Here is an 18,768-nt window from a genome sequence, read left to right as displayed (position 1 = left end):
AAGAATTTCATGTTTTGTATGTCCACTCTCATTTGATTCTGAAATGTGCAACTAGAGCTGATAGAATAGCAGTCAGATTCTGAGTTGAAATCGAAGTATATTGAAATGGCTGTGCCAAAATTGTACAGTTATTTACCCTGAACAGTATGTTGAATTGGGGAAATTTGCAGCCAGAATTCTAGCTATGTTTGCATGTACTGGTCTCTATGAGCAGTTCTTTTCCATAATAAAAGCTAGAAAAACACCTAACCGTTCGAGATTATCTGATCAAAATTTTGTCATCTGTGATGAAAGCGTTAGTGGCAAACAAATTTCAACCTGGTATCCCAGAAAAGATGTCAAGCATCAGGACAAAGAAAATAATGCGTAATCAAAGTATTTTTTAATTAGCTAATAGTACTACAAATTTAGCAAGGGACAGGTATGCCATTAATTACTGTATTCTATTACATTATTTCTAATTTACAAAAAAACTAGTAGGCTGTTTTGCAACAGATTTTTTTTGCTTTGGCCCCTCAAGTCATAGTAAATTTTCTATGTGGCCCATACAACTTAATGAGTTTGACATGCCTGACCTAAAGATTACTCTGTCGGAGAGAAAGTGAGAGTTCGTCTAGGACAAACATGGCAGAAAGCAGTTGTCATAAAAAAACATTCATCACCCAGATCTTACATCATAAAGACAAACGATGGAAAAACATACAGAAGAAATCAACGCTTTTTGAACAAGAGTTTCGATGAAGACATCTTTGGGTACTATGATACCGATGAAGACAATGAATAGCAAACTGTTGGAACAAACAAAACAGACAGTTATAGACCAACGTCTAGAGAACTTGTTGTACCAGTCAAGACAACCAGAAGTTGTCGAATTTTTAAAGTTCATAGTAGATATCAGTCTTAAGAACTTTAAAAGGAAGGATGTGATAATAACTTCAAAAGGAAGGATGTGCTAATATTATATTGTGCGAAAGCAAAAGGATTTGACGGAAATAAAAAGAGAGTCTTCTATGTCTACTTTGATAATCACAGTCTCCGTTATAATTATCATTATTGTTAATTAATGTCTACAGTATGTTAATGTTAATAACTATCTGTGACAACAGAACAGATTCTGTGCATTGCTTCTAGTGTCCATTCTTTCAGTTGTTGATTCAAAAAGGTTCTCTAACAGTATGATGATTTTGTCGAGATGCAAGGAAACTGCCGACGTAGCTTCTTCTCTTGTATTACTCTTTTTTTTTTAAATCCTGGCTTCATCTTCTTTCAGTTTGGCCCATCTCTGGGGTTAATTTGGGAAAAAAGTTGAACAATTCATGTACGTAGCTTCTTCTCTTGTATTACTCTTTTTTTTTTAAATCCTGGCTTCATCTTCTTTCAGTTTGGCCCATCTCTGGGGTTAATTTGGGAAAGGTGACAATTGTTGGATCTATCTCAGCAGAATGAAAAGCTGCCAGTTTGAGAGAGTGATTATCACTGATCAGAAGTGTTGATTTTGGATTTATGCCCAACAGACATATCGCAGGCTATTGTGGCTGGGTTATCATAAGTTTAACCTTTGTGTCACGCTGTTTTGTAGCCCCACTCTGGTCAACTCGGCATGGGGGAAGTTCCCATAGAAAGAATAACATTTTTTTAATTTCACAAATAAAAAATATGTACTTTATAAGAACAGTTTTTTTTTTTTTTTTAAATTTAGAAAAGCATGTTTCCATTGGATTGAGGAAAGATGAATAGAGGGGTAATAACTCGAGTGTGAAGTTTAATTCTGAAATTATAGAAGCCAAACCTGAATAATGGACAATTCTAGCATTATTAAGAATAACTATTGGATCTGTTATACCCAATTCTGTAAATTTTGCTTCAAGTTAATTAGCGTAACCTTAAAATACTCGCCATTTAAATCTATTATTAGTAAAGGTAACAAGATACCTGAAATTTGCTGTATATCATAGTTTTATTCGTGGCAACAAAGAGAGAAATATTCTTAGTTCTTGCTGCAAGCACATGTTTGATCTCTTTTAAAAGGAAAATAAATCGGCAACAAATCTATTAAAGATTTGCATTTTAAAATGTAAAACTAACTTTAATAAAACAACTTTGATCTCTGTGGGAAAAAAATATTTTTAAAATATCAACATAGTATAGTCTTTGTTATAAATTTAATCCATAAATGTTGAAAAAGAAGACATCCGTTGACACTATTTTTCAATCAAATATATTAATTTATGTATTTACAAATAAATTTCGGACACCCATTTGGGGGCCCCCCTCAAGTGGGAAATTCCCCATCCCCCCCTTAGCTACGCCACTTCTTACTTATACAGGTTAAGTTTAAAATGTCATTAAATAAAATAGAAATTAAGAATTTCACATTCTAGTAACCAAAAAAATAAAAACAAAATTGTAGGAGTTTTATGAAACATTTGACTTGTTTAACTATTTTAGTGTAAAGTGCATGGTTCACTAACCATGCCAATGTTTTATTCTCTTGTTTGACCACTCGACATTCAACACTATTGTATAACTGTTAAACACACAAGGAAAAAACAAGGGGTGGTCTTGTCATTATGGACTGCACACTACAGTACACTAGGCCACCAACATGTGTACATCTATCTGACCATGTTGTTAAAATTAGTCGGACACACAGTCTATTTACTTTTTGGGCAGGGAGGGTTTGTAACTATTGTAAAGATAGATGTACACGCTTGACTAACCTTGCCAGTGTGTTATTTTCTTGTCTGACCTCTTGACATAAAGCAAACACTATTGCATGACACGCGATGAAAAAAAACACTGGGTAATCTAGTAGTGTCATCGAGTGTACACATGTTCAGGACACAAAGCCTACATGTGTAGTATATCTCACCGTGACCTCCGTAGAAATTGCCGATCTGATCAGGTTGTTAAAATCAGTCGGACATAGTCTACTAAGTCTACTTACTTTTTTGGTGAGGGAGGGTGTGGATTAAGATGTTTTTTTAGAGTTGGTTATCCTAATGCTTTTAGATCTATATATGCCTAACTGTAAATTTAGACCTAGATCTCAATAATTAGTCTAAAAACTAGAATCTATTATGCACTTCGACTTCATCTAAGGTTTAAGCTATAAAAAGGGTGTTCTTGATGTTCCTGCAGTTAATAAATTATTGTTTGTCGCAAATGAATTGATACAAACCACTAAACATTGACCTAACATGCTTATCAGATTCCCACTATAAACAGAAATTAAACACCAAACGTGAGAGAAAAAAATTTGGAACAACCCCATTCATAATATTGCATAGAAGCTTTTGGAAAAAATGTTTAACAACATTTTATAATACTGCTACTTTCAAGTGCAGATATTGACTCCCATAACTTCTAGTTTAGCCTCTTCAAAATGCAGACTGACTAAATAGTTGTTAACTGCATCATACTTTTTGATAATCAAAGTTGTTGATAACATATGATAAGAAAACAGGGATGTGCCTTACAACCGCTACCACATATTGAAAAGTTTTACAAATTGTAATTAAACTTTATAGTTAGTAACTAAAAAAAAAATTAAACTACAATTTCATCAAATTTTTTTAATTCTAGTTAAACTTTGGCCTTAATTAAATTTTTAAAAATTAGTTAAACTAATAGTTTCTAACTTTTTAGTTACCTTTTGCCCATCACTAATGCTTCTATATTGTCCACACCGACTTGTAGCAGAACATAGTTATTTGTAATGTAGTCTTGTCGATGTATCCCCATTATGGAGTGAAGACACCTTTGATGGAAACGTTTGAGGAGCCTTAAATGCCTTCGATAGAGCACCTAGGTCTCAGAGCCATACAAATGAAAAGTGTGGTGAGAACCTCTTCTTAATAAACATTTTGTTTATGTTGATAGGTGAAGAGACCTGTTTCGCTATACTTTTCAGTTTGAGGCGACCAAAATGCTGTTGGCCTTTGCAAGACAGTTGTCTATTTCTCTGGATAGTGACACATCATTGGACACTGTGCTTCCTAGGTAGATAAAATGGTCAGAAACATTAAGGAGATATCCTTTGGCATTGATTTGTGGAGCTGGTCTAGTTCTGATTGGTGACTTCAGAAATATGACCTCTGTTTTTTTTTTAGGGTAATGGACAGACTAAACGAGGCATCAGCCGCAACAAATTCATGGACAGCAAGTTGAATTTCCTGTTTTGTATGTGCAAGAAGGGTGCAATTGTTTCCATAGAGCAGCTCAGTAGCAACCATCTTCTTAATTTTGTATGGGATAGCAAGCTCTGTATGTTAAATCTGCTGCTATCTAAGAGGAACTTGATGTAGTTGCCCTCTTGCAGGTGTTGCCTCATTTTACTTTGCATTACTCCAAATAATATGGCAAAGAATGTTGGAGCAAGCTCACAACCCTGCTTCACAACATTCTCTTTAGAGAATTGAGCTGATAGATCACCATTGTAACTGATTTGACCTTTTTGACCCTCATGCAGTTGCTTCAGAATAGCGATGAATCTTGGAGGGCATCCTAGCAAAGATAAACTCCTGTACAAGCTGTTGTGACTCAGTGTCAAATGCTTTAGTGAAATCAATGAATGCAGCATACAAGTCCAGGTTCTGCTCTACATTTTTCCTGCAATGGATGCAAGACAAAATCGTGTCTCATGTGCCTCTACCAGCTCGGAAACCACACTGACTTTCTGAAAGCACATTGCCTACAAGTTGGTCTTTCTGTCAAGGAATATTCTTCAAGGATTTTCCCCTTAACCTGACAGTAAAATGCCATGGTAATTGGAGCAGTCTGATTTGTCACCTTTTTTGTACAGGCATATGATGGGCACTGCTAAGTTCTGGAGGGATAGTACATGTGTCCCAGCACAAAGTGAAAAGGTCTATTAATCTTTCTGTGAGAGCAGCAGCAATTGTCCCGAGACATGACATTAAACTGCGCTCCTCTTTCCTTAGCACTTTTGGAGCTCAAAAGTGCCCTACTTATTTTCTATCAATGTGTCTGCCTCCTCTTTTTCTCAGTCTGCCTACATTACCCATCACTCTGTCTCATTATCTTTGAAATCTCCCTATGTCTTAGACCAGTGCGTTTGCCATGGACTGCGATGGGTAAGGGGGATAAAGAGATCATGGTATTTGAGTAGGTGTCTATCCGAGTATAAACCACCACAACACAGTACTTTGGCTCCAAGTTCCTCTAGACGAGGCCCAGATGGCCCACTATGGGTCAACCGGCTGGTCACGTTGAGCTGAGGAGTCCACACTTTGTGAGTACTGCATTGTGTGGACATTTCAGCATTAAATTTTCAAGATGGCTGCCAAAAGCTTTGGATTGTCTTCTTCACATTAGAATTAAAGATCTAATTACATTTCTTTTGATACTGAGACCCCATTCTCATATCACATTAGAATTAAAGATCTAATTACATTTTTTTTTTACTGAGACTCCATTCTCATTATGTAACATTCTCTTTTTACTATTAGCAAGCTGAAAGGCGAGTTGCATCTAATTATTTACATTATAGTCTAATCTAAAATCGTTTTTAAATTTTAATTTTTCAAACCAGACTGACACCATATTTAGGATTTACTTCGCGCATTTAGACCAATGAATAGTTTCCATCTTGTGTAGATCTACACTAAGTATTTATCTTAATCATTGATTCCGAACAATTAAACTGTTGTAAGGAATAAGACCTACAGCCATCTGCTGTCCATAGACGTCTCAGGTTACTGAGCCATTGTGGTCAACATTTGGCCTAAACAGTGGTTTTGGTCTTCGCAATCCACATTCCACTATAAAAATACCTAGCGCAGGTTGGATAGATTACTGTTTCACAAATCCTACGTAATCACTCCAGATTTTTTTAAAAGTAGCTGTTTCAAGGTGTTGTTTTTTTTAAAGATGTTTTATACACTGTTTAGAATAATTTTAAATATAAGTTGTTTTAATTCACCTTATTTATTCATTCTGATATTTGCCTACTTAAGTTCATTTATTTCTTTTTCAGGCTCTTTTATTCTGCCATGATAAGATAGCTTGTGAAGATTATGAACCGAAAATTGATCCTGTGCCTTTTGGTTCTGGAGAAGATGAAACAATTATAAAGATTGTCAGATTAATTAAAAACAACGAACCTTTGGTAAATAATTAAAGTTTCAATTTTCTAACATAAAATTCTTCTAGTGCTTGATAAACTATAATTTATTCATGTTAATTAATAATAATAATAGGAATTTTTGTTTGTTTACTTTTTAGGAAAACGATATTACATTTTCTTTTCAAGTGTGATGGCTTAAGTTAATTTTTTTAAGCAATCTTTAATAGCAACTAAGTTAAAGGTGCTGTGGTTCCTAAATTTCTGCTATTGATGCTTCATAGAAAAGTTCTCTTGATTATAGTCTTGAACAATGTGCAAAGGCTTTGCAAGTGTATTATTAACTTAAACAATGCTACTCACAATTCATTTAATACTGGTATTTAGAATAAAATCATTTATTTACAATAAAAACTTTTCCAATACCTGGATTATCCATTGGCAATGTATATCAACCTTTTCCCACAGATTTAATTAATTTAATACATCTAATTTTCTTACAACTTAAAAAACATGCTAGTCATGTTGCTGGTTGGTGTGATCAGTTACATTGTAGTCAGTTTAGATCTAGTGACTAAAACTTTTGTGTCATGAGGGTCTAAATGAAGAGATCATAGTAATCTATACTATAAAGTAGAAAGTAAGGTGTATGTATGTATGTATGTGCCGAATAGAAATCAAAACTGTTTGACCTATCTTGATAAAACTTGGCATAAATGTTCCTTGGGTACTAACTGGGACCGTAGTGTATGTATTGTAGCCCCAAAACAAACTTAAGACCCTCAACAAAAAAAAAAAGTTGACAGACTCTATGAAAGTATAGTATCTTATAAATCTAGGCCATGTTTATCATGTTGACATGAGAAAAGATCGAAAGGATTTAGATCTAGATCTAATTTAAAGAACTACACTTTGCACAAATAGTTTTTCACTTTGATACCTGAAAATTACAAAATATAGTCTATTGATTTCATTATTTAATAAAATTAAGCTTCAAATTATATGTATATGAAATGTAGATTAGTTTTTAAAAACAAAAGTGCTCACTATTGGAGCATAAAGTAGTTGTTACACCTACAAACACATAATAATAATAATAATTTAATTCATAGACTGATGTTAACAAACAAAAAGTAGGTGCAAGGGGCTGTGATAACATAAACAAATCAGAATTAAAATGACAAATAACATAAGTAAACATAAATATAAGAATTAAAATGACAAACTTATCTAAAAAAGTTTTGAACAGATATGTATTTAAGAACTAAATGCACATTTGTTTGACTAATACTATTATCTATATAATAAAGTAGAAAGTAAGGCATATGTATGTATGTATGTATGTGCCGAATAGAAATCAAAACCGTTTGACCAATCTTCTTGATAAAACTTGGAATAATTGTTCCTTGGGTACTAACTTAGACCATAGAGTATGTATTGCATATAGCATTAAAACAAACTTAGGACCTTCAAAAAAAAAAAAAAAGTTGACCAACTCTATTAAACTATTAGTATTTAATAAATCTAGGCCATGTTTATCATGGGAAGATCGAAAGGATCTAGACTTAAAACTACACTTTGCACAGATAGTTTTTTACTTTGACACACAAAAATTACAAAATATAGTCTATTGATTTCATTATTCAATAAAATTAAGCTTCAAATTTGTCTTTCAAAAGCATTTTTACATAAATTTGTTCCTCATATCTGCTAAGTTAGAAGTCCTGATGTACATTCTTTCATTAGACAAGACCGAACTGTTAGACATCTCTATATTCCTAGGTCTAAAACTCTAATTCAACTCTAAGATGATAGAACTTCTCTTTGCAAAGATAGTTTTATACTTAAACATATAATCATACTAATTATAGTCCATTCATTTCATATTTTAATCAAATTAACATTTAAATTTGTTTTTTTAAAGCATTTTTCATACATTCATTTGCTAAAGTTGCAAAGCCATGTTGAGATATATTCTAATAGTTTCATTTATGACTTGTGTAATCTAATAAAAAAGATCACACATGCGCAGAGCGAAGCCTTCACGCATGCGCAGAATGAACTCTATCCAAGATTAGTCTAGATTTATGTCTAACTCAAGATCTACTTTATACTTAAACACATGAACATACAAAATTAAGTCTATTCATTTAAAATTTTAATCATATATATGTAGGCCTTCAAGCAAATGTTTTTATTTGAAAAATGAATTTAAGTTGATTACTTATTATGATAGCTCCATTCATACTATTTTTACATTCACCCATTCTGCATTCGCTTTACTTATAAAATTATTATTTCGTTTAATTGTTTACAAAGCACTCTCAGTGACTATATCGAAAGTGATACGCAAATTAAGACCCGCGGGCAGGGAGTAACCAATTGAAACTTGAATAATTATTTAAATAAACTTAACTTGCAGAATGCTGCACACTATAATCTATTTGAGCATATTGATAAATATAAATTGCATGAGAAATTAAGACAAAAATTGCAAATTTAACATACAATTTCTATCTTCTATTATTTACTCTACTTTATTTTTATCTTTTGGAAGATTTTCCTATGTGAATGAGACAAATACCCTTGTGTCACTCATTATTTTGATACTTGAATATCCTGAGCTATTTTAATCTTTACCCTCATCTTCTTATTTTATATATTACAGATGTTACTTCAAAAAAAAAGATAATTACACCCTACACATTTCATGTGTCAATCTAGTCATGCATGTTAATCAATGATTTAAACTCTGCTAAGTCATTGGTTTTCCTTCTGCCTTAGTTTCTTTAAATTAGAAAACATAGGTTTTCTTTCTGTTTGCAAAGTTTCTTTTATTTATTTTGTTTAACGAGTATTGAGTTGGTATTTGATTTTCTATTATGTTTTTAAGATGACTTTCAGTGAAATTCCAGAGGTCATCAACTGTTTGGTTAATGTCTTTTTCTGATAAGAATGTTTATTGAAAGTTTAATGCAGCTTGGTTTAGTTGTGTTAGGTTGCATTTGTTCCAGAGTAAGATTTTTCTTTTGGGTTTTATATTGGCTACTTCTTTTATTTGAATGTGTGTTAATATAATAGATTTCATTAATTGATTTGTTTTTATATAGAACATCTAGTAAACTAATGGGAGATATACCTTGTGTAGAGAATTAGGCATCTGGAATTGAAATATAGCTAGAGCAAAATAAAATAATTAAATACTAATGTAAAGATTATATCAAAGATTGTATGTATTGTTGGTACACAATTAGAAATTTGGCATGAAAAGTTATGTTAAATGTTATATTATAGCAAGAATGGCGTGACTAGTAATGTATTTGGTCATTAACACTGTCTTAAGTATCATTTTCACAAATGATCTTTTCCTTAATATAAGCCTTGTTTTTTTTAATCTTTTTTTAAATTTTGAATTTTTTTTTTTTTTTATAATAATATAAGTAAAATATTATTTTCTGAAGAACAAATTAATGTACTGTATTTGTAGTTGATTTATTTTATATATAGTTTATACAATGGTATTTTAGGGGTTATAAAGGGGACCAGTGAGGCCATCCACCTAAAGGTGCAGCATGTTGGACCATCAAAGGTACTAGCCCTTTCCAGTACCCCCTATGCCCCATGGTAAATTACATATAGCAAAATAAGGGACAGACCTTCCAGTTCACAAACAACTCCACTAGCAGCAACTTAGTACCAAGACAACATTCTTTACACTTAGACAGGTTGTGGCGGATGTCAGGTGGCGGCCCACATCTAGGGTATGACAAGGCGTGGAAGCACGACCATGTCCAGACTTTGGATTGGCCACACCTACATCACACACTCCTTTGTGCTAAAGAGAGAAAAGCCCACACTGTGTGAGTACTGTGACTCTTTACTCACTGTAGAACATATGCTTCTTGATTGCCCTAGATACCTGGATATTTTAGAGCACACAACTTAAAAACACTGTTTATTAATGTCAACCCTTAAAGGATACTGGGCATCCCAAGACATGACGTTAAATTGCGCTCCTCTTTCCTTAGCACTTTTGGAGCTCAAAAGTGCTTTACTTCTTTTCTATCATTGTGTCTGCCTCCTCTTTTTCTCAGTCTGCCTTCTTTGATCATCACTCTGTCTCCTTATCTTTAAAATCTCACTACGTCTTAGACCAGTCCGTTTGCCGTGGACTGCGACGGATAAGGGGAGATTAATAGATCCTGGTGTTTGAGTAGGTGGCTATCTGAGGATAAACCACCTAGACCTGAGGCCCAGATGACCCGCTCTGGGTAAACCGGCTGGTCATGCCGAGCTACCAGCATAGGTCGAAGATGGCGGTGGCTGGAGGGTCAGTCAAGGAGCTGCTGTATCGGACACATGCCCGATGCAGCAGCTGACTGAGTATAGCACCTGTGTAGCCCTGGCAGGCTCATTCTGGACATCCGAATGGCCCGTCCCCTTGTTGGACTCTATGGCGGGTGGGGAGCACAGGTGCCGAACTAATAAGAACACCTATGGATAAGAAAACACCAAAAAAACTACTTGCCCCAGACCTTTGTGTGGGCAATAGACGCCGTATGGAGGATAAAAAGGAGGAGGCCACAAAAAGATGTGCTACCTGGTCATCATTGTTGGTGGTCAGGTGCACAGAGGAGGTAAAAAAGTGACAAAGATGAGCCCTTTTGTCATCTACAAGAGAATTCAGTCAGTAGTGGGAGAGCCCAAGAGTGTGTCTAAGCTACACAAGTCTTTGGAACTTCTTGTAGAAGTTGATAGCAAGATACACTCTGATGGGCTTTTACGATGCAGGAGAATCTGTGATCTCCAAGTGGAAGTCATGCCACACAAGAGTCTGAACACCAGCAGAGATGTTATCAGCTCTCGAGACCTGCTGGAATGTTCCGAGAAGGAAATAGTGGAAGGCATTGAAGGAGTCACCCATGCCCGGCGCATTACCAGACGCAGGGATGGTGAGGAGGTTAAAACCGCCACTATTATCCTCACATTCGGAACTAGGACACTGCCAGAGTATGTGAAGGCAGGATACCTACGAGTTCCAGTGAGGCCCTACATGAGGTGCTTCAAGTGCCAGGGTTATGGACACGGCGCGGCAGTCTGCAAGAGGAACACTGTGTGTGCCAGATGTGCTGGAGAGGGTCATGAGGACAAGGGCTGCACAGCCCAGTTCAAATGTCCAAACTGTCACGCTGGCCATTCAGCCTACTCCAAGGACTGCCCTGTGTGGAAACAGTAGGTTGCCGTGCAGGAGTACAAGCCAGGCGAAATCGGCTGTATTGGCCCTACCCCTTGACCTACGCCCAGGCTTTGACTAAGACAGGAAGATCCCCCCCTCCTCCTCCTCCAACTCAGAAGAAAACACCGCCAAAGAAGAACACACCTCCGAAAAGACAAGAAAGCCCTGTTGTCATGCTAAAGAACAGGTTCTCTGTGCTCTCTGATGAGAGCAAGGAGACAGAGCAGCATGTCAAAACCAACACTCCGGGAGAACCCGGAGATATCATGTCTGACACAGGTTCTCCTCAGAGAACCCAGCCAGACACCCCAACCTCTACCGAATTAGAAGTTGACCAACTCCCTAAGGGGAGAAATCAAAGCGGAGAGGATGCCCGAGGTGAGAGAGGAGGAAATAACCTCCGCTCTAACCAGAAGGATCTCCCCTCTCCAGAGAGAAAGACTTCCCCCAAAAGGGGGTTGTCCTCCTCTCCATCCAAACCCAAGAATAAAAATACCAAGGTCACTGGAATAAAGGGAAACCCCTAATAGATCCAAGTAGGTCATTTAGAAAAAGCCATGGATTCCAGAATTGTACAGTGGAACTGTAGAGGCCTCAAGGCCAATTATGAGGAAATGCAACTACTGATGGACTCTGAGACTTCTGTAGCTGTCTGGTTACAGGAAACATTTCTGAAAGATAGCATCAGGTTCCGAAGCTACAGTGCCTACAGCAAGAATGTTGAGGATGCAAAGAGAGCATCAGGTGGAGTCTGTATCCTTGTGAAGGACAGCGTTCCCCATGAGAGGGTAGAACTACAGACCACATTACAGGCCGTAGCAGCTAGGATAACCCTACACAAGGTTATCACTTGATGCAGCCTGTATCTACCACCAAGCGCACCATTAAACCCAACAGACATGGAGGACCTATTGAAACAACTCCCCCGGCCTTATATAATCCTTGGGGATCTCAATGCCCATAACACCATGTGGGGATCCAACAATACTGACACAAGAGGTCGTATGTTGAAGGATATCTTCCTCCAACATGATTTATGCATACTTAATGATGCATCACCGACCTACTTGCACCCAGGAACTGGATCTCTCACATGCATTGACCTCACCGTATGTGTCCCCGGACTTCTGGACGACTGTAAATAGTTAGTTAGCAATGATCTACGGGGAAGTGATCACTTCCCAATCATCATTACTAACAATCTCCCCTCATTGGGACGACCATAGCGGTGGAAACTGAATAAGGCCGATTGGGAACAATTCCAAAAAAGATGCTCCGAGGATATCACAGAAAATATCCATGATGAACAGAACCCAGCTGATACCTTTGCTAGCAAGCTACTTACTATAGCCAGGAAAGTTGTCCCCCTAACCTCCGCAAATCCAAAACGGCCAAGCAAACCATGGTTTGATACAAGTGCTATTGGCGATAGGAAAAAACGACTGGCTGCATTTAGAAAGAATCCTTCCCAGGAAAACCTAAAGCTATTCAGGATAGCTAGAGCAATGGCTAGAGCTGCTAGACAAACCACACGGTCAGCCAAAAGGAATTCCTGGAGGAATTTTGTCGGCATTCTGGATGCCAAAACTTCTGCTAGAGCGGTTTGGAAGGCAGTAAGGCGAATCAAAGGGAAAGAATCAAATGCAATAGGGCATTTGAAAAACCAAGGACGAACTGTTACGTCCCCCAGAGAAATAGATGACTGCCTTGTATCCTTAATAGCAGATAAATCATCCACTGCACATTACACGCCAGAGTTCCAGAAAGTCAAAATCAGGAAGGAAAAACACCCCATTGACTTCAGATCTGAGAACAACGAAGATTATAACAAACCGTTCTCGCTTGAGGAACTGAAGGACTCGCTAGACAAATCACATGACACAGCGCCAGGAGAAGATGAAATCCATTATCAGTTCCTCAAGCATCTTCCCGAACCCTCATTGACGACCCTGCTAAAAATCTATAACTGTGTGTGACAAACAGTCACTTTCCCAAACAGCTGGAGGAAAACCACATATATACCGATACCCAAACCGGGAAGAGATGGATCTGACCCAGCTAACTATCGCCGAGTAGCACTTACAAGCTGCATCTTCAAAACCATGGAAAGGATGATTAACAATAGGCTGGTCTGGTACCTTGAGAGACCTCGAAGCACCAAGCACGTACTTACAAGCAACGGCAAAAATCCGAGCACTCATTCAAGAGAAGTGGTTAAAGTCCTGGGAGGAATCCGACAGAGCACGTGGTGTCTGGCAGCGCATGTGTCACCCAGATCGCGACGATCCATGGTAGCGACTGAGGAGGTCAGAGCAGTCAATAGTTGCGCAGTGCAGGACGGAACACTGTCCTATTGGGGCATACTTTGCCCGGTTCCGCACTAACTTTGACTCCCGATGCCGTCATTGTGGAGAGAGCGTCGAAACAGTGTCGCATGTCTTGTACGAGTGTCCCCAGCTCCGCGAGCTAAGGGGGGACTTGCCTGTGCAGTCACTCGACTTGTATGGTAGCTATGAGGCACTACGCCGGACGGCTAAGTTTCTTGCCAGAGCACTACGGGAGGACTAGTCCTTCCTGCTCTGATTTTCAATAGGAGTTCCTCTCAGGTACCTTGAGAGAAACAAGGTATTCTCCAATTACCAGTGCGGATTTCGGCAGGGGCAGACAACTGACCACCTGGTAAGGCTGGAAGCTTTCATTAGAAATGCATTGCTAAGACGAGAACATCTAGTAGCTGTATTTTTCGACATAGCAAAGGCCTACGATACAACCTGGAAACATGGCATTCTACGTGTTCTGGGGCTTAAGGGACACCTTCCCTGCTTTGTGAGGGAATTCCTAAAGGACCGGAAATTGCAGGTTCGAGTGGGCAACTCCGCTTCTGACACTTATGACCAGGAAATGGGTGTACCCCAGGGCAGCATTCTCTCGGTGACCCTGTTCAACATAAAAATAAACAGCATTATAAGTGCTCTGTCCTCTGGCATAGAGTGCTCTCTGTATGTTGATGACTTTGTCATTCTTACATATGGCAAAAATATGAACACTTTAGAAAGAAAATTACAGTTATGTTTAAACAAAATTCAAAATTGGGCAAACGATAATGGTTTTAATTTTCGGACTCCGAAACAGTTAGTATGCATTTTTGTAATTTAAGGGGACTCCACCCAGACCCTGAACTATTTATACACAAAAAGAAGATCCCTGGCGTGAAAACACAAAATTTTTAGGCCTCACCCTAGATTCCAAATTTAATTTTCTCCCGCACATTAAGGAACTTAAGAAGAAATGCCAAAATTCATTAAACATACTTAGAGTACTCAGCCATACGGACTGGGAAGCTGTTATGTAAAGGGAGAGTGATCCTTAAAGGCACGACATGGCCTAAATTGTGCCGATGTGCCTATACTCAAACTCTGACGGGCTCATCCATCTCTCTCTCTAACCCTGTAACAATAACAATACAGTATGTCCGCCTCTAGTAAGTACATTATATACTATATTGTAATTGTTCTGCATTAACAGAAGCAAATAAAAAGGAAAATTGATCCAATAGGACGTTCTGTAAGAACAAAGTGTGCTATAAGAACTACAGTGGTCCATACACTTTCGCAGACCCAACTATTGCAGATCCACGGGTTTTCACAAAATTAATTTTTTAAAAATACTCCCCTGTTTTGTTTATTTTAACATGGTGAAACGGGTTTTCCCACGGCCAAAGATGTCCATCTATAGTAGCCAATTGGAAAAAAAACTTGCTACGTCATCGCCAAACTTTCTGGAAGCTGATTGGCCAAAATAACTGTACAAGCACATCAACTGGTTCAATACAGGTTTGGTTACAGTACCAAATAAGGAACCCTTTTTTTCCATTGCTGTATAACACTTTCAAAAATTACTGAACATTTTTAATGAGTTTTTTCAAAGGAACAGTGTGTAAAAGTTATTAATGAAAAAGGGAAATGGTTATCTTTTGGTTTCAAGTGTTTGGGGATGTCCTGTGATACTGCTCATATCCGAAAATAGTGTATGTATATGAAATTAAATACCGTGAAAATCTAACCTTCGCGTGTGGTCTTAGAACGTATGACCAGCTAAAGTCAAGAAAACACTGTATATTTGTTTATTAATTATTTTTTTTAATTCAATTTTTCTAAGTTGCATTTATGTTACTACAAATGTTATAAATAACTCTTTCATGTACAATTTGCCATACTTCAAAGAATAGTTCAAACTTGATCACGACACATTTTTCTAATAAAATCCGTTCGGATGTCGATGTTTAAATAAATACGAAATATACTATTTGGATTGGTTGCTTCCACCTACAAGTTTTTATTGTGAACTGTTAAATGATGATAGCCTCTTAGAATTAGCAGGTAACAAGATGCTGTCTTTACCTAAATTGAACGGTATTTTGAAATAAAAAAATGTATGTTAAGAGCTTAAATGGCAATTGGTATCATAAACATACTGGAAAATATTGAGCATGGAAAGTACATTTAAAATGTTCATGTAAAAATATTCGTGTAATATGGACAACATATCAACCAATTCACTGTATCTTCACCGCTCTCCATCTCCCCAATACAAAGTCATAGGTTATGAGAAAATTTAATTATATGACTGATCTAAACTAATTGATAGTTACACTTCTATAAGCTTTGATTTTTTTTTCAAAGTAATTTAAATGTTGTTATATGAATGTGTACTGTCGTATGGAATAAGAAATACGTCTGCTAATTTTATTTATCAAAGACTTGTATATCTTTACAATATTCTTTCATTATCTCGACACTATTAATTTTGTTAGCCCTAGAGGATTCTACGATCTGACCCACTTCCACTCTTGCCTCACATAAATTCTACTTGCTTTGTCATCTGTGATATTTGCACCTAACATGCAAACAAATTATCTGCTTCCCTCTCTGTTTCCTTTGACAATAGATCCAAATACTTTATAATTTTATTTATTCCTCTTTTCCATACAGGGTGCTACTATTTATATAAATGAACATACAGGATGTGTTGAAATAGCCAGAATTTTACATGGAGGAGCAGCACATAGAAGCGGTGAGACATAGTTATCTTCCCTATTGATCATGATAACAAAAATAATGTAAAATAGCTTTCAAACTAACATTTTTGGTGTTTATTTTAATTATTTTTTTTATGTTAGGACTTCTCAACACTGGGGATGAAATACACGAAATAAATGGGGAATCTATAAAAGGTCTAGAACCTGACCGAATAGTAGAAATACTTGTAAGTAACTTACATTCTTTGTGTTTTTTCCCTTAACCCATTTATGTAAAAGGGTATATTTTTGTACTTTTACATAGAACATGTTTGTAAATTAAAAAAAACAACAAACTATAACTTTAAGACAAAAATAATGCATTTTTTTTCAACTTATGATGTTTTCAAATTGGAGCACTATTCAAAGTACTTAAACACTTGTAATTGAGTTTGAAATCTTGCAGAGTATTTCACTAGTTGTGACAACATTAAAACACCACATTCCAATGTTGTTTTTTTAATCAATTCTATACTCTATATAATTTCATGATTCATGTCTTCTAAGCATTATCAATTTTTCACACTACATACACTAAATTCCAGCAATTCCTCTGTTTTACTTGTTAAATGTTTTCTTCATTTTTAGACATTTAAATCAGTACATCTGTTCATACTACTGATCCTTATACTCCTCAGGTTAGACTAAATTTCCCATGAAACGTTTTTGGTTGCTATGCTTTGACCATATTTCTATTTCATGTAACAATTAAAAAGAGAGATAGGGCACCAGAATTAGAAGAAGCACCGCTATTAACATTGTTATCATATCATCTGCATACTATATTGTCTTCACCATTATTTTGAAAATCAAATGTGTCTCTTTCACTTTTATTAGTTCTTCTTATGATGGTGTGACCCATGGGCGTAGCCAGTAAGGGTTTTGTTTGGATGCTCATCTCCCCCGCCCCCCCCCCAATGAATTTAGTGAGATTTTTTGCTTTGATTTTGTCTATTTTAGGTGAGATTTTAATACTTAACCATCACTTGACCCGGTGCAGGGGGTTTTACAGTTAAATTCCCCTCTTCTATAAAACAAAACAAACAAAAAATAATGCAAACGATAATCCCCAAATTCCAAGAGCATAGCTAGGAAGATTTTGATTTTAAACCCCCATCCAAAATTTACTATAAAACCCCCTCTTCAATATAAAAAAAGCAAATTACACACTGAAAATGCTATGAGCGTAACCAAAGGGGTTTTGAGTTTAAACCACAATCCAGTGGGGTTTGAAGCTAAAAAAATACCTCTTCAATATAAAAAAAAGTAAATTATACACTAAAATTCTTTGAGTTTATCCAAGCCAAAGGGGGGGGGGGGTGTGTGAGTTTAAAGCCCCCTCCTCCAGATGGCCTTTTTTAAAGTTTAAAACCACTCCAGATGGTTTTGAGTTTAAAATCCCCCTACAGAGAGTTTTGAGGTTTGAAACCCCCTCTTCAATATTATTCTAACGCAAACTACACTCATTAAATTCTATGAGCGTAGCTAAATGGGGTTTTGAATTTGTAAAAAAAAATCTAGAGATTTTTTAGTTTAAAATCCCCTAACAGATGATTTTGACTTTCCCTTTCCGATATAAAATTTAAAACAAACTGCAATCACCTAATTCCAACAGAGGTTACACATTTCTACCAGTGGCTGGGCTCCATAAATAAAGTGCAGTGGATAGTCATCTGCCGAAATTGAAAAATTCTAAATGTGGCTCAACCAAGATGGCTAAGACGGATTTTAGGAGTCAGTTATAGAGATCGGGTCCCAATCAAGGAAATCCTATGCCGAACTAGGATTAGACCCCTTGGTAAGGTTGTGAGAGAGCGTCGCATGAGGTTTACGGGACATGTTCTGCGACAAAATTTATTACGCATAATAAGAGGCTTCAGACATTGCCAGTGACAGATTTTTGTGGAAACAGCTTTCAGCTCAATGAGCCGAACGGCGCGGGAGGATCTAAGTCAGTAAGAATAGTACATGTTTTGAAATAAAAGTTTTTAATTGTAGGATAATGCACTGTAGATACCTCATAATATGCATTTTTTTGGCTTTCATAACCGAAATAGTGCTTGTCAGCGGGGCTTCCCCCGCGCTGGGGGAGCTCACAGCGTTCTCCCAGACCCCATTGCAGGCAAGGGCGGGGAGTCCACAATTTTTCCACTAACTCCAGGAAGAACCTATTCTAGGGTACAATAAACGTCTTCCGAAAGAATGAAGAGTCAGAATGTAATAAAGATTAATTATATACACACAAGAATATATATATATATATATATATATATATTTGGCGCTCCCCCCCCCCCGAAAAAAAAAATATCCTGGCTACGCCCATGGTGTGACCTATTAGCATGTTTAGATTGTCAATAATAAATCCCATAT

At 36.7% G+C, this 18,768-nt stretch overlaps 1 protein-coding gene across 1 annotated transcript in view; it reads left to right on the top strand.

Moving 5' to 3' along the window:
* LOC106073964 (MAGUK p55 subfamily member 7-like) overlaps positions 1-18,768 on the top strand; it is a 152,470-nt gene that overhangs the window by 32,059 nt on the left and 101,643 nt on the right. Inside the window, exons 7-9 of the mRNA XM_056013529.1 lie at positions 5,999-6,130; positions 16,313-16,394; positions 16,501-16,586. Coding sequence (XP_055869504.1) covers positions 5,999-6,130; positions 16,313-16,394; positions 16,501-16,586 — 300 coding nt within the window. The remainder of the gene's footprint in view (positions 1-5,998; positions 6,131-16,312; positions 16,395-16,500; positions 16,587-18,768) is intronic.

This window comes from Biomphalaria glabrata, chromosome 16 (genome assembly GCF_947242115.1).
Source record: "Biomphalaria glabrata chromosome 16, xgBioGlab47.1, whole genome shotgun sequence".
NCBI lineage: Eukaryota > Metazoa > Mollusca > Gastropoda > Planorbidae > Biomphalaria > Biomphalaria glabrata.
Note: the sequence above shows the minus strand (reverse complement) of the source record. Positions and strands in the feature narration are given on the sequence as shown.